Below are 22,597 nucleotides of genomic sequence, written 5' to 3' on the forward strand. Positions count from 1 at the left end.
ATGCCTAAGGCACGTTCACGCAGATGAGCAGGGACCCTGGGCGTCTTTCTTTTGCTGTTTTTCAGAGTCAGTAGAAAGGCCTCTTCAGTGTCTTAAGTTTTCATAACTGTGACCTAAATTGCCTACCGTCTGTGAGCTGTTAGTGTCTTAACGACCGTTCCACAGGTGCATGTTCATTAATTGTTTATGGTTCATTGAACAAGCATGGGAAACAGTGTTAAACCCCTTTACAATGAGGATCTGTGAAGTTATTTGGATTTTTACGAATTATCTTTGAAAGACAAGGTCTGAAAAAGGGACGTTTCTTTTTTTGCCGAGTTTATAAGGGCACACAATAGCAAAACGTTGCGGAATAGTGAACTAAATATGTTGATGAATATTGAATCCACTTTTGAAATCAGTTATTGCAGTACCAACTATTTTTAGTGTACAGAATTCCTGTTGAAGAATGTGCGTATGCAATACGTCGTAACTGTTTGTTTGTTTGTTTGTTTGATAGGAAGGTGTCTAAAAAACAAAGTGTTGGGCTATTTGTTATACTGCCTTATTCTACACCTAAAATTACCTCTACTTTTTTCTGTTATTGAGTAGTAGTAGTCGATCTTGTGTAACACTGCCTGTCATACTCCTGGCCAATCAGCTTCATTTGTGTGCCAAAATAGAGGTAGAATTGGCTATGCCATTAACCCTCAAAGTTCCAGAATTGGGGGGACAATGGCAGCCATATTGATCAGGGAGAAATCCAAACCAGTCTAATTGGCATGAATGGCAGCCATCATAATCCTGATTTTACTTATGCAGGAAGATAAAAGTAAGGAATGTAAATATATTAGAAATTGTGTAATAGAATTATTGCCAACATAAAATATTGTCATATAATTATAAATATAATTTATAGAGGTTTTATACACACTTTCTGTATAGAACCCCAAAAACTATTTTCAGACAATTGAGAAACAGATGTACTATCTCGATTTAAGAAAGCTAAAACAATCTACTTTTTAATCTCTGGCGATCCTGCAAAATTTTGGAAAACAGTAAATGCACTGAAGAGTACACATTCCTCTTCCCTGCTTAAGAAAGTTAGGTCTGACTCTGTCAACATAATTGAGAAGAATTGGATAACTGATGCTTTTAATCATAACTTTATCTCGCCAGGCTTTTTGTTTGAGAGAAACTGGGGTTTAATTGACCTTGGTCAGTCAATCGACTGCTCTTCCCTCTTCCAGCCTCTGGCTGACTCAACAGTTAACCCCTCAACATCTAGTAAATCACTGTTTTCTGTGATGTGCTAGATGCCTTGCTTAAGATTTATGTCAATAATAATAATAATAATCCATTGGGGCAGATATGATTGATCCATTTTGCTGCAGCTCTGCCCCCGATTGCTGAAACATTAACCCATATTTTTAACCTGACGATTATATCTGCTACTATCCCCAAAGTTGGAAGGCGGCCCATGTACTCCCCCTTCACAAAGGTGGTGACCTAAATAATTGTCACTCTTTCTACTTTCTTGCCTAGCTAAAATATTAGACTCCTTGATTCATTCTCAGCTAAGATATTTATTATCTTTGAAATGTATTCTAAATGTACAGCAGTTGGGTTTTAGACCAGGTCATAGCACTATCTCTGCTGTGTTCCTAGTTCTAAATGATGAATGGATAAAAGGCAACATTTTTCTGCCCTCTTCATTGACCTGTCAAAGGCTTTCGATACTGTTTGTCACTCACTGCTAATTCAAAGGCTTTTGACCTGACAGAACTCAATGTGTATCTACTGATGGTGTTAAATCAGGTTTCCTGGATATTAAGAAATGTGTCCTGTAGAGGTTGATTCGGGGTCCTGTACTTTTTACTGTTTACATAAGTCTGTATTGTTAGTCTGTAAAAATGTTAACCTGCACTTGTATGACGATGACACTTGTGTATGCTTTTGTCCACATGGTTAACCAGGCTCTATCTAAACTGCAGTCTGCCTTCATTGTATTACAGAACAACTTTATTGACCTGAAATTAGTATTGAATGCAGGTAAAACTATGTATATGTTCTCTAGAGCATTTAAAAATAACTTATTTAAGCATATGTACTTTGGATTGTGTCCATGTTGATCGTGTCCCTGCTTACAAATATCTGGATATGAGAAGGTGTCTTTTAAAAGCATATTGATGAGTTAGTTAAGAAACTGAGAATAAAAAGGGGCTTCTATAGGTCCTGCCTCTCGCTAAATATTAGAAAGCAGATTATTCAGTCGACGTTCCTATCTTTCATATATATGAACGCAGCTGCTTCTTCATTAAAGCAGTTAGATACAGTGTCATAGTGCGCTGCGCTTTATTACGGGCAACAATTGTAGTACTCCTCGCTGCATTCTCTAGCAGAAAGTTGGTTGACCCTCTTTGATGTCACGTAGGTTGATACATTGCTATGTTTTCATTTATAAAGCCCTTTTACAAAAAGTCCCACTGTACCTAATATGTTTACTAAACTTTAGACATATGAGTTACCACACCCGGTCTCAGGGATTGGTTAACTCTGGAAATTGCTTTAGTCTCTACTGATTTAGGTAAATCAGCTTTTAGTGTTCTTGTTCCACAAATAAGGTGCAATCTTCAAAATGTTCTTAAATGTGAAGTTTTGGTGCCTCTAGGGTAATTCAGAAAGCTGACTGAGGACCTTATTACTGATGAATGTGTTTTTTTGCTTGCGTTTTGTATTTATATTGATGTGTATTTTCTGTAATTTGTTTAATTCAGGCTGATATGTAAAAGAGACCTTGGTCTCAGTTTTACTCCCTCTTCAAAGGGGGAGACACCCTGGACCCAAACTGTTACAGACCTATATCCATCCTGCCCTGCCTATCTAAGGTCTTCGAAAGCCAAGTCAACAAACAGGTCATTGACCATCTCGAATCCCACCGTACCTTCTCCGCTGTGCAATCTGGTTTCCGAGCCGGTCACGGGAGCACCTCAGCCACGCTCAAGGTACTAAACGATATTATAACCGCCATCGATAAAAGACAGTACAGTGCAGCCGTCTTTATCGACCTTGCCAAGGCTTTCGACTCTGTCAATCATATCATATCATAATATTCTTATCGGCAGACTCAGCAGCCTTGGTTTTTCTGATGACTGCCTTGCCTGGTTCACCAACTACTTTGCAGACAGAGTTCAGTGTGTCAAATTGGAGGGCATGCTGTCCGGTCCTCTGGCAGTCTCTATGGGGATGCCACAGGGTTCAATTCTCGGGCCGACTCTTTTCTCTGTATATATCAATGATGTTGCTCTTGCTGCGGGCGATTCCCTGATCCACCTCTACGCAGACGACACCATTCTGTATACTTCCGGCCCGTCCTTGGACACTGTGCTATCTAACCTCCAAACAAGCTTCAATGCCATACAACACTCCTTCCGTGGCCTCCAACTGCTCTTAAACGCTAGTGAAACCAAATGCATAATTTTCAACCGTTCCCTGCCTGCACCCGCACGCCCGACTAGCATCACCACCCTGGATGGTTCCGACCTAGAATATGTGGACATCTATAAGTACCTAGGTGTCTGGCTAAACTGTAAACTCTCCTTCCAGACTCATATCAAACATCTCCAATCTAAAATCAAATCTAGAATCGGCTTTCTATTCCGCAACAAAGCCTCCTTCACTCACGCCGCCAAACTTACCCTAGTAAAACTGACTATCCTACCGATCCTCGAATTCGGCGATATCATCTACAAAATAGCTTCCAATACTCTACTCAGCAAACTGGATGCAGTTTATCACAGTGCCATCCGTTTTGTTAGTAAAGCACCTTATACCACCCACCACTGCGACCTGTTTGCTCTAGTCGGCTGGCCCTCGCTACATATTCGTCGCCAGACCCACTGGCTCCAGGTTATCTACAAGTCCATGCTAGGTAAAGCTCCGCCTTATCTCAGTTCACTGGTTACGATGGCAACACCCACCCGTAGCACGCGCTCCAGCAGGTGTATCTCACTGATCATCCCTAAAGCCAACACCTCATTTGGCCGCCTTTTGTTCCAGTTCTCTGCTGCCTGTGACTGGAACGAATTGCAAAAATCAATGAAGTTGGAGACTTTTATCTCCCTCACCAACTTCAAACATTTGCTATCTGAGCAGCTAACCGATCGCTGCAGCTGTACATAGTCTATCGGTAAATAGCCCAGCCAATTTTACCTACCTCATCCCCATACTGTTTATATTTATTTACTTTTCTGCTCTTTTGCACACCAATATCTCTACCTGTACATGACCATCTGATAATTTATCACTCCAGTGTTAATCTGCAAAATTGTAATTATTCGCCTACCTCCTCATGCCTTTTGCACACTGTATCTGTCTCTTTTTTTTCTACTGTGTTATTGACTTGTTAATTGTTTACTCCATGTGTAACTCTGTGTTGTCTGTTCACACTGCTATGCTTTATCTTGGCCAGGTCGCAGCTGCAAATGAGAACTTGTTCTCAACTAGCCTACCTGGTTAAATAAAGGTGAAATAAAATAAAATTTAAAATTAAAATTAATAATGTATAATGCCTCTAAAATATTTGTAAATCGTCTATACATGTCTCGATTTTAGTTTTGAAATGTTGGGTTATATTGCTTTATTCTACACCTAAAAATGTATTCCCCTACCTTTTTCTGTTATTATTATGTAGTAGTTTTAAAAAATTATTATTATAATTTTGTTTTATATAATGTAGAAAAGTCTGTATACATACAAGACGTACACAACTAGACAATGATACATATGCTAGGGGATACAACAAACTACAGATTATACAAAGACCTTAAAAGAAGCACACATTGATTGCTTTAAAAGCTTTCTTATTAGAAGAATGTTGAATGTTCTTAATGTACTGCTCGAATTCCTTATAGAAAACACAGAATTGTTTTTTTTATTAGTGAATTTACATTTATGAATATGACATTTTTCCATTAGCACAATTAGATTTATGAGGGAGAATTGTTTTTCTTTATCTTTATTATGGTTAAGGAAACCGAACAGCACATTCTCCCATTAAAATAACAAAAGTCAACAAGAATAGTAACAATTATAAAACTGTGAATATCTTTCCATAATTGTTTTACATGTAGACAATGCCAAGATAAATGCGAAACTGTTTCTAGATGCTCAACACAAAAAGTGCAATCAATGTTAATGTATTTTTTTAGTTTCTTCAGGTAATGATTCGCAGGGTAATACTTATGGATCATTCTGAAAGACACCATTATTATGTAGTAGTAATCGACCTTGTGTAACACTGTACGTGTCATACTCCTGGCCAATCAACTTCATTTGTGTACCAAAATAGCGGTAGAATTGACGGTGTTGCAACCAATGAGACAGGAAACCGGTTTCTGTAACCTCTGTCATAATCCTCCTTTAGCCAATAAACATCCACCAGTGGGCGTGCAGCCTGTAGATTTATTCTCCAATTACAAACACATGAGCTACACACACACAGTTTACGTCAATGCGGTACAGAAAATACTTATTTGGTACATATACACTGATAAATAGGAATATTCTCTTTCATGCGAAAGGTGAGCCTATTACATTATTGTCCTGGGATGCCTCTCTTTCGGCTAAATTACCTAATTTAGTCCTTAATACTGCGTAGGCTGCTTTATCCCAAACACGTTAGCATCACTTTGGGAGAAGAGCATGTACAATTGTTATATTCTGTCCATTTTTGTAGCTATGTTAACGTGTAAAACCAGTCATTTATTTTAATGTACATAATTATTTGTCTGCTTTTATTGTTGTTTTAACAAACATTTTTGCTGACTTGTTTGAATGAATAACACTGGAATATAGCCCTGTAAATGATTACATTTAATTTAGTTATAATTTGATTAATTACGACCTTTTAATTGGAATTGAATTCATTAGTAATGAACGTGTTAGCCTACATTTGAGTGATCGCTGTGTAGCATTGCCTGGTATGGCATGTTGTTGACATACGCTCTTTCTCAGGTGTGTAGCCCAAATTGTGTGAAATGTTGAGAATACTTTCAAAATATGTTGTCATCCATTGTCAAACATTTAGTAATATCTCTCTTATTCATTTTAGGGTGCAGCATTTAATTTAAGCCCAGGTCAGTTAATATTCTCTATGGGGGTAGACCAGGTTGGTTTAAGTAGGCCTATTTGTCTTCCCGACCTCTAGTCAAATCAAATTTCAAATTTATTTAGAAAGCCCTTCTTACATCAGCTGATATCTCAACGTGCTGTACAGAAACCCAGCCTAAAACCCCAAACAGCAAGCAATGCACGGTGGCTAGGAAAAGCTCCCTAGAAAGGCCAGAACCTAGGAAGAACCCTAGAGAGGAACCAGGCTATGAGGGGTGGCCAGTCCTCTTCTGGCTGTGCCGGGTGGAGATTATAACAGAACATGGCCAAGATGTTTTAATGTTCATAGATGACCAGCAGGGTCAAATAATAATAATCACAGTGGTTGTCGAGGGTGCAACAGGTCAGCACTTCAGGAGTAAATGTCAGTTGGCTTTTCATAGCCGGTCATTCAGAGTATCTCTACCGCTCCTGCTGTCTCTAGAGAGTTGAAAACAGCAGGTCTGAGACAGGTAGGTGAACAGGTCAGGGTTCAATAGAGTATCTCTATCTCTACTAGTGTCATTCATCCAGGCCCCATCTGGGTTCTCAATTGAATTGTGTTTGATATAGTCAATTCCATGTCTGACATCAGCCTTACCATTTTGATCTGGTTGTTGTGGAAGTGTTTAAAGAAAAGGAACTTATTGAGCATGTATTGTATTCATTTATTTGCACATTATGATAGTGAGCATGTTATAAAGGTTTACTGCAGATAAAATGCATCGTTGTACACAGATGAATGCACACATAATAGCTTGGCACTAGGGATAGGCCTATGAAATATGAGTGAGGGGAATTTGCAAGTGAAATCACACTTGTTTGCTGGTGAATTCATTTAGATGACATAATGCTGTTTATCAACAAATGATAAGACGTGGAAACATTTGTTGAGCAAAAGTTAATTTAGAAATCTCAGAATCACGTAAACCAATTGGGATAATGAGGATTGCAGGATCAACCTAGGGAGCCCTGAGCAGATTAATGTTCTCTCCTCTGTGACATACTAGCATAGTACCCTCATCTTCATGCTATTTCATTGTTTTTGTTAAATATTTATCCTGCATTAAATGACATTACTCAAAGTTTTCCAACTGAAGCTACACTGCATCTGTGAAGTACAGATGTTTGTTAAAAGAGAATGTTTATTGTCTGGATTAAGCTGGCCTGTCGTGATCTATCAGTGTCATGTGAGGATGTGGGACTTACAGGACAGTGTGCTCCCGTCTGCACCTGAATTAGCCATGTACTGTGGCAATAAGGAATATGTTAAGATAACAAATATCCCAATTTTTCTGCTAATTTTAAATTTCCAAGTGGAGGTGCTCACACTGCTGCTGTTTAGTTCATTTTCTTTGGTCAGAAAATACTTTTTAGTCGAGACACAGGTGTCCAACTGCTCTCCCTCATGTTTTGTTCCTATAGTGCTGCACTATGGCTTGGTAGCACCTTGCAGCACAACATGGGGATCGGGACTCAGCTCTTGCTCCTGCTCTGGAAGAACATCACTTACCGCAGGAGGAACAAGGTGGGAACTGAACTGGCACGTGTTCAGTGGTGTAGCAGTAATTGGCCCTACATCACATTAACAGATGAAATTAGGATATTAAGAGGCAACATGTCTCTATGTATCACTTGTAATAAAGAGCAAACATGTATGTGTGTACCACTTATGTAAAGCCAACATGTCTCCATGTACCACTTCTGATTCTAATGTTCCTATTGACCATGTCCCCTTTAAAAATCATGAATGAAATTGATATCCATGATGTAACCTCACAAATTAATTAGGCCTTTTTGACCATTAAGCTACAGATGCAATCTGTTGTCTTAAGACTCCTAACATAAGGCAGGCATCAAAGGCAGTGGTAGCTACTAGCCACTATTAGCCTAATGTGTGTGATGATGTAATCCCTCCCTCCAGGTCCAGTTGATTATCGAGCTGGTCTGGCCTCTGTTCCTCTTCCTCATCCTCATCTCAGTGCGTCACTCTCATCCTCCCTACAAACAGAGCCAATGTGAGTGCCCATCAGTCAGTCTACTCTTGTGTTGACAGTGTTGCTCTCGTGTCGACTGCCTACCAGCTCTGCTGTAACACACAGATTAAGCTCTCCCTCCCTGCCTCAGAAATTTCCAGCCAACCACATAAGCTGATTAGCTAGGTGAGAGTGATTCTGGGTGCCGCCAGACTTTTTCCAGCCTGTTCTGCTCTTGATCGTTGTCTTGCTTATTTGTGGACTTTTGTCATGCAGTGGGTCAATTTCAGTCATAACATTGTATGTATTTTAGCTCAATCTCAGTGTTTACATTTGTCCATGGTTCACATCATGACTGGTTGCCTCTCACATGAATCCTATCAGTCTTGACACAGCAGCAAAAATGGGCTTTAAATGTATCTATTTGACCTAGATAGTTTGTGTATGTATTGATATGTAGGCTGAGTGTGCCTTTTTTTTAAATTGTTTTTTTAATTTAGTTCTGTCTTTGAGCTGTTCTTGTCTATTTTGTTTTGTGTGAACCCCAGGAAGAGTAGCTGCTGCTTTTGCAACAGCTAATGGGGATCCTAATTAAATAGCAAATAAATGTATCTGCATGTCCAGCGCTTATATTTAGCCTCACAATGAAGTGGTTTACCCTTTTCTTTTCAGGACAACCAGGGCACCAAGTAGAACACAACACAATTTGACATAAACAGTTGCATTCATGAGCTTTATTGACAAATGTCAATTAAAAATCAGGTTAGCCAAAGCAAAAACCTGATAAAAATTAATGTATATGAAAGCTGTAAGTAAAGAAATTGTTTACTTAGTGGGAAATTAATATCCAACTAGTCAGTGACAACTGTGTGGTGAATTTGAAAGCAGCTATGTGCGATTCTGATCGTCTGTAGTTCAAACACAGAATGTTTAAAAGAGGTTTGAAGGTGGGACTCATTGGATTAACCATGTTCTGACAGACATCTCAGAGACGAGGCCAATCTTACTGTGTTGAAAGGAGTGTGATTATTACACACACATCAAAATCTATCACAGGAACTGGGCAACAGTTCAACAGTGTTTTGCATGTCTCAGGCCAATCCCACAGCTAACGTGTGTGTGTGTTTGTGTAATTCCAGGTCATTTCCCCAACAAGGCACTTCCCTCAGCAGGCACTCTGCCATGGGTTCAAGGGATCATCTGCAACATCAACAACCCCTGTTTCCACAACCCCACTCAGGGGGAGACCCCAGGGCGGGTGGGCAACTTTGACAACTCCATGTGGGTGTACTGCAGTGTATTTGTGTGTGGCCAAAGTACTTAATTGGTGGTTGTTGAACTTCAGGGATTTGGGCCAGTTCTGTTTCAATGTGTTCTGATAAAAGTGTTCTAAACCAGATTATGTGATACAATTAAAGTAAATGATTTAGGGCATGTGTTGGAACCAGAACATTTCAACATTTTATTTAAACTGAATTGGAGTTGACTTCCAACCCTACTGCATGCCACTGAGTTGTTTGATATGAAGCTTTAATTGTATAACAACAAATCCATAAATCTGTTTTTATCTCACCCCAAGTGTTTTTTTCCTCCTGCAGACTCTCTCGACTCTTATTGGACTCCCAGACAATCCTGTCCTACAGTGGCAACCAGACAGCCTTCTCTGGCTTTCAGGACCTTCTAGATACTATACGGAGACTTGGAGAGAGGCCAGGCGCCTGGCCAAGTATGTGTCTGTCTTGAGACTGAATACAGATCAGAGCATTGTAGTCCGCAAATTCTCTTTGTGGATTGTCTCAAACAGGAGAAAACAATGAAGTGTCTGTCTGTCTGCTATTTTGTTGTCCTGTTATGTCCTGATTCATGTTTTTTGTTTACGTTATAGATCTTCCTGTGGGAGAATACCTGCGAGCCAATCAGACCTTCTCCAACTTTCTCCTGACCAATGGCAGCCTGTCTCCCTCTGCTCTAGACCAGCTGTTCAGGGCTCGCCTGAACTTTCAGGTGGTAAGCACTGCAGTAAACCACAGGTTGACTCCCAGTCAGGCTAAAAGTATCTCATGAGTTCAACCAAGTTAGTATATGCACAGAAAAAACCCTAATTGAATCAGCTGTGAACATAAACCTGACTATATACACGCCTACTTACATTATTTAGCAGGCAGTCCAGAGCAACTTACAGTAGTGAATGTATACAATTTCATAATGGTCCCTCGTGGAAATCAAACCTACAACCCTGAAGTTGCAAGCGCCATTCTCAACCAACTGAGCCACACGGGACCACTTGTTTTACATCTGTGTCTTTGGGTATATTCTTGACCTCATGTATCTCTCTGGACAAGAGGAATACCTACAGTATGTAAGAATGCTGTTCATTGACTATAGCTCAGCCTTCAACACCATAGTACCCTCCAAGCTCATCATCAAGCTCGGGGATCTGGGTCTGAACCCCGCCCTGTGCAACTTGGTCCTAGACTTCCTGACGAGCCGCCCCCAGGTGGTGAAGGTATTAAACAAAACCTCCCCTTCGCTGATCCTCAACACAGGGGCCCCACAAGGGTGCATACTCAACCCCCTCCTTTACTCCCTGTTCACCCATGACTGCGTAGCCACATGCCTCCAACTCAATCATAAAATGTTCCAACGATACAACCATAGTAGGCCTGATTACCAACAATGACGAGGCAGCCTACAGGGAGGAGGTGAGGGCCCTGGTGGAGTGGTGCCAGGAAAATAACCTCTCCCTCAACGTCAACAAAATTAAGGAGATGATCGTGGACTTCAGGAAACCGCAGAGGGAGAACGCCCCATCTACATCGACGGGACAGTAGTGGAGAAGGTGGAAAGCTTCAAGTTACTCGGAGTACACATCACTGACGATCTGAAATGGTCCACCCACACAGACAGTGTGGTGAAGAAGGTGCAACAGCACCTCTTCAACCTCAGGATACTGAAGAAATTTGGATTGGCCCTGAAGACCCTCACAAACTTTTACAAATGCACGATTGAGAGCATCCTGTCGGGCTGTATCACCGCCTGGTACGGCAGCTGTACCGCCCGCAACCGCAGAGCTCTCCAGAGGATGGTGCGGTCTGCACAACGCATCACCAGGGGCACACTGCCTGCCCTCCAGGACACCTACAGCACCCGATGTCACAGAAAGGCCAAAAAAGATCATCAAGGACATCAACCACTGTAGCCACTGCCTGTTCACCCCGCTATCATCCAGAAGGCGAGGTCAGTACAGGTGAATCAAAGCTGGGACCGAGAGACTGATAAACAGCTTCTATCTCAAGGCCATCAGACTGTTAAATAGCCATCACTAACCGGCTACCACCTGGTTACTCAACCTCCCACCTTAGAGGCTGCTAGCCTATGTAGACATGGAATCACTGGCCACCTTAATAATGGAACACTAGTCACTTTAATAATGTTTGCATATTTACTCATTTCATATGTATCTACTGTATTTTAGTCAATGCCTCTCCCGACATTGCTCGTTCTAATATTTATATATTAATTCCATTATTTTTCTTTTAGGTTTGTGTGTATTTTTGTGAACTGTTACATTTTAGATATATATTACTGCACTCTTGGAGCTAGGAACACAGCATTTCGCTACACCTGCATTAACATCTGCTAAATATGTGTATGTGACCAATACAATTTGATTTGTAGGTGTCTCTGGCAGGCACTGGGGTGATGCTGAAGGACATTGTGTGCAATGTCACTGTGCTGAGCCAGTTCCTCACTGTAGATCAAGAGGATTCTATGGCAGAGCTGCAGAGCCAGCTCTGTGCCATCCCAGCCGACACCCTGCAGCAAGCAGAGCAGCTCTTCCTCTCCCAGCTGGACTTTAGCAAGTTCTTCACGGTCAGTTGAGGTCGCACACTCTCTGTCCGTGGCTGTTCATGTTGTTGTGAAAGGAAAAATATATTGCTGTTTTCCTATCGAAGTGCATGTAAATTAACTTGATGTACAAAAATATTCAGCCACTCTTGGAAGAAAATGTATTTTTCTATGCTATAACAATGGGTCCGATAGTATGTCTGCTTGCTCTTTTATAGATTAATTCTACCTGACAACAGGTGCTTATTATTGTCTTCCAAGAATCAAGTACTGTATGCATGAAGTTAATGAATCAACTGCGTGTCATGTTCTTAGCTGTGAACAAGCTAAGAGCATCTGTCTATCAACCTTCCAAAAGACTCTTTAGTTACAGGGACTACATTAAAGCGCTTACTAAATATGCACTCAATTCACAGAAGCAGTGGAAAATAATAGTCTGGCCTATATAATCCACTGAATTCTATAAGAAATGTGGAGTAAATTGCTTGTTCAGTTTGGCCATTTACTTTTGGATTAGATTATTATATGAGCGGACCCTCTGCAATTATGTGGCTTTAATTAGAAATGTTTAGGTGAGCTCAAAATTAATTTGTATTGGGGAATACAACTGTTTGAAGGTTTTTAGAAAGCTAATTTACTACAGCATTTGTGCTAATGTAGCATTATACTCTTAACACTAACATTGAAGATTCTATTGTGTTCAATGATATTCTGAGTCTCTAGATGTGGACAACAGATCGAGCTAAATCCTAAGGTTAATCCTGGCTCTCCTTTCCTTCCTCAGAGAGACAGACTGAGGGCCAACGCCGGTGACCTCCGGGTTATCAGTCAAGCGGTCACCTCCGTGTCCAAGGAGTTGGCAGTACTCATGGATGACGTAAGAATACCATCTTCTATTCTCTTTTATATCTCTTAGGTAAATGAGAATGAGATATTTCTGTAATTAGCCGTTCAAGCTTGAATACCTGCCTTGATAGCTTTGTGACACTGCCTAAAACACATTCTCACTCAGTAGTAGCAAAACTATGCTTCACACCTGCCTGCAGGAAAATCCATGAATGTTGCATCTCCCTCTTTCTTTGCTCTCCTTTCTTTTTCCTCTTCTCTCTTACTTGCTCTTTTTTCCCTCTAGCTGTCCTCTCTTGCTAGCTTTCGGGAGTTGAACTCGGAGCTGCGTCTGCTCTCGCCAGAGAACCGTTCGACCCTGCCGCGGGAGAGCTTCAGGGCCTTCTCCAGGATTATGTGTGGCCACCCTGAGGTGGGCGGCGAGAGGATCCCTTCACTCAACTGGTACGAGGACAATGACATCAAGTCATTCCTGGGCAAGAACGGCACCGAGAACAACGACATGGACAAGGACAACGTCACAAGTGAGAGAGAGAGATTTCAAAGTTCACTAGATATCTATAGGGTTTATGTGTGATAGCATTAGCTAATACTAATGAAAATCAAAACTAGCATAACTGTAGATCATCTTGGATGAAAGGGGATTTGATAATTAGATCGACTTGTGTTTTCTTTTTGGATGGTGGATGAATTGATGTAGGTTCAAAAGGTGTATTGTTTAGAATAAGTGGTGAGCTGATGAGCTGACAACCTACCTAACATGGGTGTTGTGTTGGTTCTCCCAGCCCCGTACTGTAAAAGCTTGATCCAGAGCCTGGAGTCCAACCCATTGTCTCGCATCGTGTGGAGAGGTATCAAGCCCCTGTTCATTGGCAAACTGCTGTACACACCGGACACCCCTGCCGTACGCAACGTCATGAAAGAGGTACATCAAGCCTCTGTTGTCTTTTCACACTCATTCCATTCGCTCTGCATTTATTGTTTATCCAATTTTCTCTTTGCTCTGTAACAAAAAAAAAATCATTAAATATTTTCTGTTTTCTTCTATGATCCCTGTCTTCACTCGTAGGTGAACAAGACCTTCCAGGACCTGCAGGTCCTAGAGGAGCTGAATGGTGCCTGGATGGAGGTGGCACCTGGTATCAAGACCTACATGGAGAGCAGTGTGGAGATACAGCTGCTGCAGGTACTGTACATATTAAAAATGCCAACAAACCTGGAAACGTCTTGATTAAGAAAATGTCATCGTGAATACTGTGTGGCTATAGCTATGACATCTCAACCAAAGTGCATGGTCACTATTATTGTATGTTGTGTATATGAAGAGCCTACTGTAAACATTGCTTAAGTGCCAAGTAGTCCATACCATAGGACCCAGCAAGCCAGAACTTCTAGAAATAAGAGCCTCCCTGGTGAGAGTGGTACTATTTCTAGTCTGGCCTTTGCCATTGAAATCCTCCTCATTTGGCAGCTTTGGCCAACCGTGTCACTTCCTCTGTGTGACAGGATCTGCTGAGGCGACCGGAGGTGGCCGTGTTGGTTAATCTGCAGCTGGAGAACACTTCCTGGACAGCCAAGCGCATTGCCCGCTTCCTGTCCACGCCCAATGAACCCAGGAAAGAAGGAGCGCCCCTTACCTGGCTGGACGTGTACTCCGACCTGAACAACACCATCACCACTCTGGCTCAAGTTACCCAGGTAGCTACCCCTCCTCCTACTCAATCATCTATGCTGCGTATTGTAGATCGGTGATCACCAACCCTGGTTCTGAAGAGCTTGTCAAGGCCATGATTAGTGTAACTTTTACTTAACCGTTAATTAGTCTAATTAGTTTAGTTGTTCTACCACTGAATTAAAGTCTTCATTGGCATTGTGTCTGAGTTAGCTTCACTAGTCTACAGTTGTGGTTTCAAATCAAATTTTATTTGTCACAATCTCATGGTTAGCAGATGTTAATGCGAGTGTAGCGAAATGCTTGTGCTTCTAGTTCTGACAATGCAGTAATAACCAACAAGTAATCTAGCTAACAATTCCACAACTACTACCTTATACACACAAGTGTAAAGGGATAAAGAATATGTACATAAAGAGATATGAATGAGTGACGGTACAGAATGGCATAGGCAAGATGCAGTAGATGGTAACGAGTACAGTATATACTTATGAGATGAGTAATGTAGAGTATGTAAACATTATATTAAGTGGCATTGGTTAAAGTGGCTAGTGATACATTGTTTACATTTTACATTATTAAAGTGGCTAGAGATTTGAGTCAGTATGTTGGCAGCAGCCACTCAATGTTAGTGGTGGCTGTTTAACAGTCTGATGGCCTTGAGATAGAAGCTGTTTTTCAGTCTCTCGGTCCCTGCTTTGATGCACCTGTGCTGACCTTGCCTTCTGGATGATAGCGGGGTGAACAGGCAGTGGCTCGGGTGGTTGTTGTCCTTGATGATCTTACTGGTATTCCTGTGACATCGGGTGGTGTAGGTGTCCTGGATGGCAGGTAGTTTGCCCCCGGTGATGCATTTCAGCCATTGTGTATGTACTTATTACAGCGTGTATAACTTCACCCATTCCCTCACATTGAGTTACATTATGTTTATCTTGTACATTGTTTTGTACTGTAACATTATTCATGTCCTTTTTTATCCTTCAGTGTTTCTCCCTGAACAAGCTGGAGGGTGCTGCCACAGAGGGACAGATGATTGACAGGGCCTTGGAGCTGCTGGAGGAGAGAGAGTTCTGGGCTGGGATAGTGTTCCTCCTTCCCAACACGTCTTTACCCGGTCTTCCCCCTCATGTCACCTACAAGATCCGCATGGACATCGACGATGTTGCACGCACCAACAAGATCAAGGACAGGTAAACTCACTCAGGGAATGTTTGATATGAACAGTGCTATTGGTTGTATTTTGGGTCATCAAATCAAACTAGATTTGTCACATGCCGAATATTTCACCTTACAGTGAAATGCTTACTTACAAGCCCTTAACCAATAAGTGTTAAGTAAAAAGTACAGTGTTAAGTACAAAGTACAGTGTAAAAAGTACAGTGTTAAGTACAGCGCTTCTGTACCATTTACTGTGCAGTAGCAGAGAGAAAAGTCTATGACTAGGATGGCTGGAGTCTTTTGACAATTTGTAGGGCCTTCCTCTAACACTGCCTGGTATAGAGGTCCTGGATGGCAGGAAGCTTGGCCCCAGTGATGTACCGGGTGGGGATCCGTTCCCGGGTCTTCTCCATTCCCAGGTGCGCCCCCAACAAATGAGTGTGGGCCAGCTAAAGAACAGTTTTGACTGTTCATCAGCAGCAAAAACACCCCTCGAATGTCCCCTGTTCATGCGTCTTCTGATACAACAGGTTATTTTTTTATTTGTAAATAGTGACATCGCTAGTCACTTTTCCCCAGAAGAACAGAAGAACACCATTGTGGCATCACGATGGTGGCCTGCCCAGTTAAATACCGCTTGGTGTCGCCGTGGACACAGGACACAGACCACGGTCGGTCGGATGGTCCAGCAGTCGCGCTTGTACGAGCGTTGCCATACTCCCGGAATCCAACAGAATGTGGCTGTTATGACCGTTGACTTTCAACGAGACCATGGGTGCTGGTGGTTCGCTGTGGGCCTAACAGGAGGTGACGTAGTTTATTGCGTGGCCTGCTGATGGCATCGACTCCTCTCGAACTGGCAATTCCATGCGAGGTGTTCCCGGGCGCAACACTCAAACACTTCCTTTAGTCTTTATCCACCTGGGATCGTCGGCGGAGGTTTGACTCTCCAACCGGCTGTCTCTCCGCGGGTCTGCAGTCCTTTAGCCTGGCTGACTGTCGAATTGGGAAGTAATAGTGGTGGGGTCCCCTTTGACGGTTCCCGGCCTCGGCCTGCACCCCCTTCAGCAGGGCCTCAGTATTCTGATGCTTCTCCACGGCTCCCAAGAGGTCCGAGGTCTGGGGCGTGCGTAGGCTCACCGCCCTTTTCATGTTGTAAGGTAGCACCCGAAAGAAGGGATCCATGACCACTTTGTCGATAACGGGGAGGGTGGCTATGTCGGTTAGGAGTCATGCTCTGGTGATGTGCAGTAGGTTGCTCATCTGGGCACGGGGGGGAAGCTTCGGTCACGAACCTCCAGTTGTGGACCAGTTGGGCCTTACGTGCCAGGTTGTACCCGTAGCGGCTGAGTACCTCACTCTTGAGACAGTCATAGTTAGCCGCCTGTTCGGTGTTGAGGTCATAATATGACTTTTGGGCGTCTCCGGACAGGAACGGGGCCATGGGCCATCTATCCTGGAGTGCTGTCTGTTCGAACGTGCAGAGGTAGGTCTTGACATCGTCATCCTCCGCTTGATTAAGAACTGATTAGGATGAGATTTGGTCTGTGTTTCTCCTCGCAGCTTCCTGACTTCCTCCAGCAGGCAGACACTCTGTAGACGCTCTTCCAGCCTTCGTTCCTGAATGTCCTGTTGCGCGTGTTGGCCCGAACGAACTCATCCATGCTGATACTGTGTAAACCTCAACCCTGGTCTGACCACGTTGTCAGACTTGCCTGTATTCTCCACCACTTGTGGCAGACCAGGGGTTTGATGAAGATGTTTACACAGATCAGACACTAGTGTGAATCCTTAGTTTCAATGGTGTTTATTTAAAACGATAAAGCAACGAAAAGAAACCGGTCTTCTCCAGAAGACCTCTTCCAGGTTACTGCCTTCTGGGTTCCGGAGAATTTTGCCTCAATCAGCCCCAATTAGTACTAGCCGGGGGACCCGTCGAAACCTGGCACGTCAAGCAAAGGAAGCCACTGCCGCGTGATGTAGACTCCATCTGTCACCAGGCCTCGCCGAGTTTCCACCTGGTGACTTGTCCGCGGTACGCCACAGATGATGATTTTAAAAGTTTTTCCCCGACTTTTAGCCCACTTCTTTTGAGTTGAGTTGAGTTGCTGATACAAAGAACAAGGGCTGGTAACCCTGGCTAGCTCTGTTGCCCCCTGCCTAAAATAATTGTGGGTACATTATCACCTGATAGACTTCCACTATTGCTTTAGATACAACCATGGTGCTGCTGCATTACAATACCAATATATTGTTCATGGAAATGTTTCCCCCCCCAGGTTCTGGGACCCGGGCCCAGCAGCGGACCCCTTCAGTGACATGCGCTACATCTGGGGGGGCTTTGTGTACGTACAGGACCTGGTGGAGAGGGCTGTGGCCCGTGTGCTGAGTGGTGTGGAGCAGTCCACTGGCCTCTACATCCAGCAGATGCCCTACCCCTGCTACGTGGATGACGTGTGAGTAGGACTTTAAGTCATATTTGGGTAGGATCTCTGGAAAAATATTTTGAGATTTAAAAACCTCCAACCTCCTTATCAACTTTTTTTCCCCCACCTATCCTCCTCTCGCTCTTAACTTTCCTTTTTTTCATGCTCTATGAAACGTTTTCACATACTATCTATTACCCACCCATACTAACTCATACTCCTCCAGTTTCCTACGCGTGCTGAACCGCTCGCTGCCCCTTTTCATGACGCTGGCGTGGATCTACTCGGTGGCGATGATCATCAAGGGCGTGGTGTACGAAAAGGAGGCGCGGCTCAAGGAGACCATGAGGATCATGGGGCTTGGTACAGGCCAGCTGTGGGTCAGCTGGTTCATCAGCAGCCTGGTGCCCTTCCTGGTCAGCGCCGGCCTCCTCATTGCTCTGCTCAAGGCATGTGGTCTAATATCAATCAATCAAATGTATTTATAAAACCCTTCTTACATCACCCGATGTCACAAAGTGCTGTACATAAACCCAGTCTAAAACCCCAAACAGCAAGCAATGCAGGTGTAGAAGCACGGTTACTAGGAAAAATTCCCTAGAAAGGCCAGAACCTTGGAAGAAACCTAGAGGAACCAGGCTATGAGGGGTGGCCAGTCCTCTTCTGGCTGTGCCGGGGGGAGATTATAACAGAACATGGCCAAGATGTTCAGATGTTCATAGATGACCAGCAGGGTCAAATAATAATAATAATCACAGTGGTTGTCGAGAGTGCAACAGGTCAGCACCTCAGGAGTAAATGTCAGTTGGCTTTTCATAGCCTGTCATATAGAGTATCTCTACCGCTCCTGCTGTCTCTAGAGAGTTGAAAACAGCAGGTCTGAGACAGGTAGGTGAACAGGTCAGGGTTCCATAGCCGCAGACGGAACAGTTGAAACTGGAGCAGCAGCATGACCAGGTGGACTGGGGACAGCAAGGAGTCATCAGGCCAGGTAGTCCTGAGGCATGGTCCTAGAGTTCAGGTCCTCCGAGAAAGAGAGCGCATACTTGCATTCACACAGGACGCTGGATAAGACAGGAGAAAGACTCCAGATAGGAACACCGAAATTTACAGTTGATTTGTCAGAGGACAAACCATCCACAGAGACAAACTGATATCGTTCCGACAGATAAGATCTAAAGCAGGCAGTTTTAATTGCAGTTTTCAGGAAGGCAGTGAGTTGCTACGCAACAGCTTTTTCAAAAATGTTTGAGAGGAATGGGAGATTCGATATAGGCCGATAGTTTTTTATATTTTCTGGGTCAAGGTTTGGCTTTTTCAAGAGAGGCTTTATTACTGCCACTTTTAGTGAGTTTGGTACACATCCGGTAGATAGAGAGCCTTTTATGATGTTCAACATAGGAGGGCCAAGCACAGGAAGCAGCTCTTTCAGTAGTTTAGTAGGAATAGGGTCCAGTATGCAGCTTGACGGTTCAGAGGCCATGATTATTTTCATCATTGTGTCAAGAGATATAGTACTAAAACACTTGAGTGTCTTCCTTGATCCTAGGTCCAGGCAGAGTTGTGCAGACTCAGGACAGCTGAGCTTTGGAGGAATACGCAGTTTTAAATGATGATCTTTTTGTCAAAGAAGTTCATGAATTTATCACTGCTGAAGTGAAAGCCATCCTCTCTTCGGCAATGCTGCTTTTTAGTTAGAAAAATAGGATGATCGAGCAGCAGTGAGGGCTCTTCGATACTGCATGGTACTGTCTTTCCAAGCTAGTCAGAAGACTTCCAGTTTTGCGTAGCACCATTTCCGTTCCAATTATCTGGAAGCTTGCTTCAGAGCTCGGGTATTTTCTGTTTACCAGGGAGCTAGTTTCTTATGATAAATGTTTTTTGTTTTTAGGGGTGCAACTGCATCTAGGGTATTGCGCAAGGTTAAATTGAGTTCCTCAGTTAGGTGGTTAACTGTTTTTTAAAATTTTAATTTTAATTTTATTTTCTTCTCTAGAGGATGGATCAGTTTAATATTGCGGAAAGAATGTTGCTTCCAATGTAATTGTCTGCATCATTTCCAATCCCCCATATTTTTGGGGTAAATATATATATCCATACACGCATGCATATATATACATACACATACCTATATAGCAAACCCTTCCGCCGATCCCCCAATTGGAGTAAACTAATAAACACTTCTGCTTCTACCTTCAATCCATACATCTTATACACATTCTACAGACACAGTCTACTTTACAATAGTTCTCTCTTGTTTGTTCTTAGTCCTTCCTCTATTTCTGATGTCCATCCAGTTTAATGATTTCTATTTGTAACTGTGCTATTTCACAAAAGTTCCGAACCTATATACATTTTAGAGATCCCATATGTTTTACATTGTTTATCTTGTTATTAGTCCCACCCTTCAGCTCCATTCAACCCCTCCCATCTGTCTCTCAACATCATCAATTTCGGATTTCTACTTGCCATATATTTTTCAACTGTGCTGTGATGCTTCACAAAATAATTGAACCTTCCTATTCTCATAGCTTCTACAGATTGTAAATTAAAAATAAACATTTTTGCTAAAATAATGATTATATTATTGATTGATTGACTATGGCTTTTCAAATCACCCAGTATTGCTATCTGTAGTGTTAGTTCTAGGCAAATGTTGCAATTCTTCAGCCATTCCTGGACCTGTGACCAAAAATGAGCTACATATGGACAATACCAAATTAAATGATCTAATGACTCTGCCTCCTCACAGCAGAATCTGCAGAGCTGGGAAGATTGTATCCCATATATAACATTCTATTAGTTGCAAGAATTTTGTATAGTAATTTATATTGAAAAATGTGAAGTTTTGAATCCGGCGTTGTTTTGCGTATCAATTCATAAACCATGTGCCATGGAATGGGCACATCGCAAATCTCTTCCCAACTATTTTGCAATTTATATGGCACAGCTGTCAGTTTTTTGGTTCTTAAATGAAATTATGATATGTTTTTATTCATCACACTTTTCTTTAACCATTTATGTTCTTTAATACAGGGCCGACATACAAGTTCCTTACTTTTTTCCCCTTCTACTTGCCTAATGCTGCAATTAATTGGTTGTAATTTTGGGTAGAGCAGACATTTCTATATGTCTGTGTTAGCTGCATGTGCGACATAACTCCACCAGTCCTATTTATGATATCATTCACTAAATGTATACCTTTTTAAAACATTTCTTCGATAAATACAGTTTTTTTTAATCAATTAGTATATTTGAATTTAACCACGATATTTGTTGTACTATTTGTTCCGTCCTTTCAGGTGGATTAAACTGAAATTGCAACCAACTTTCTAAGGATTGTTTAAAAAATAAAGATATTTTGGAGATTATTTCCTTTTCAAACAACCGAAAGTGAGCCGGTGTAATCTGAATAAAGGGGAAAAGGCCCTTCCTGAATATAGGATGACACATTCGTACCAATTGACTAGAGAACCAGTTTGGATTTAAGTATAACTTTTGTATGACTGATGCCTTTTAGTGAGAGGTCTAATGCTTTAATATTTAATCATTTCTGCCCACCGAATTCATATTCGTTATATAAATAGGCCCTTTTAATTTTATCTGGTTTGCCATTCCAAATAAAATTGAATATTTTTTGTTCATATAATTTAAAAAGCAGGTCACTGGGTGTAGGCAAGACGATAAGCAAATAGGTAAACTGTGATATAACTAGAGTTAATCAGGGTGATTTTTCCACAAATAGACAGGTATTTTCCTTTCCATGGTAGCAGGATCTTATCTATTTTTGCTAACTTTCTATAAAAATGTATTGGAGTGAGATCATTTCTTTCCTTTGGGATTTGTATACCGAGTATATCTACATCTCCGTTAGATCATTTAATTGGTAAACTACATGGTAATGTAAAATGTAAAAAAAATGTAGTGATCCAATACGTAATATGGTACATTTATCATAATTTGGTTTTAATCCAGAGAGGATAGCAAAAGTATCTAGATCCTCTAAGAGGCTGTGGAGAGACTCCAATTGTGGTTTTAAAAGAAAACATGAATCATCAGTGTACAATGACACCTTAGTTTTTAGGCCACATATTTCTAATCCCTTAATATTATTGTTTGATCTAATCTTTGCAGCTAACATTTCGATGGCAATAATAAACAGATATGCCGATAGTGGACAACCTTGTTTTACTCCTCTAGATAGTTTAAAACTTTCTGAGATGTAGCCATTATTTATTATTTTACACCTAGGGTTACTATACATAACCTTAACCCATTTTATAAGAGATTCCCCAAAATTGAAATATTCTAGGCATTTATATATAAACTCCAGTCGTACTTTATCAAAAGCCTTTTCAAAATCAGCTATGAAAACCAGGCCTGGTGTCCCCGATATTTCAAAGTGTTCTATTGTTTCCAGTACTTGTCTTATATTATCTCCAATGTATCGTCCATGTAAAAAACCTGTCTGATTAGGAAGAATAATATCTGACAATACTTTTTTAATTCTGTGTGCCAAGCATTTTGCTAGGATTTTTGCA

General features: G+C 41.8%; 1 protein-coding gene across 2 annotated transcripts in view; it reads left to right on the plus strand.

Moving 5' to 3' along the window:
• The first annotated feature begins 5,435 nt into the window (after positions 1-5,435).
• Positions 5,436-22,597, plus strand: part of abca7 (ATP-binding cassette, sub-family A (ABC1), member 7) — a 45,110-nt gene continuing 27,948 nt past the window's right edge. For both annotated transcript variants that reach the window (XM_024423124.1, XM_024423126.1), the window contains exons 1-15: positions 5,436-5,561; positions 7,555-7,657; positions 8,054-8,147; positions 9,245-9,386; positions 9,704-9,831; positions 9,991-10,112; positions 11,784-11,978; positions 12,739-12,831; positions 13,087-13,324; positions 13,586-13,725; positions 13,870-13,986; positions 14,307-14,498; positions 15,457-15,662; positions 17,910-18,086; positions 18,283-18,505. In XM_024423124.1, the coding sequence (XP_024278892.1) occupies positions 7,592-7,657; positions 8,054-8,147; positions 9,245-9,386; positions 9,704-9,831; positions 9,991-10,112; positions 11,784-11,978; positions 12,739-12,831; positions 13,087-13,324; positions 13,586-13,725; positions 13,870-13,986; positions 14,307-14,498; positions 15,457-15,662; positions 17,910-18,086; positions 18,283-18,505 (2,133 nt within the window). In that variant the 5' untranslated portion in view covers positions 5,436-5,561; positions 7,555-7,591. The remainder of the gene's footprint in view (positions 5,562-7,554; positions 7,658-8,053; positions 8,148-9,244; positions 9,387-9,703; positions 9,832-9,990; positions 10,113-11,783; positions 11,979-12,738; positions 12,832-13,086; positions 13,325-13,585; positions 13,726-13,869; positions 13,987-14,306; positions 14,499-15,456; positions 15,663-17,909; positions 18,087-18,282; positions 18,506-22,597) is intronic.

Source organism: Oncorhynchus tshawytscha, linkage group LG06, assembly GCF_018296145.1.
Source record: "Oncorhynchus tshawytscha isolate Ot180627B linkage group LG06, Otsh_v2.0, whole genome shotgun sequence".
In the NCBI taxonomy this organism is placed as follows: domain Eukaryota; kingdom Metazoa; phylum Chordata; class Actinopteri; order Salmoniformes; family Salmonidae; genus Oncorhynchus; species Oncorhynchus tshawytscha.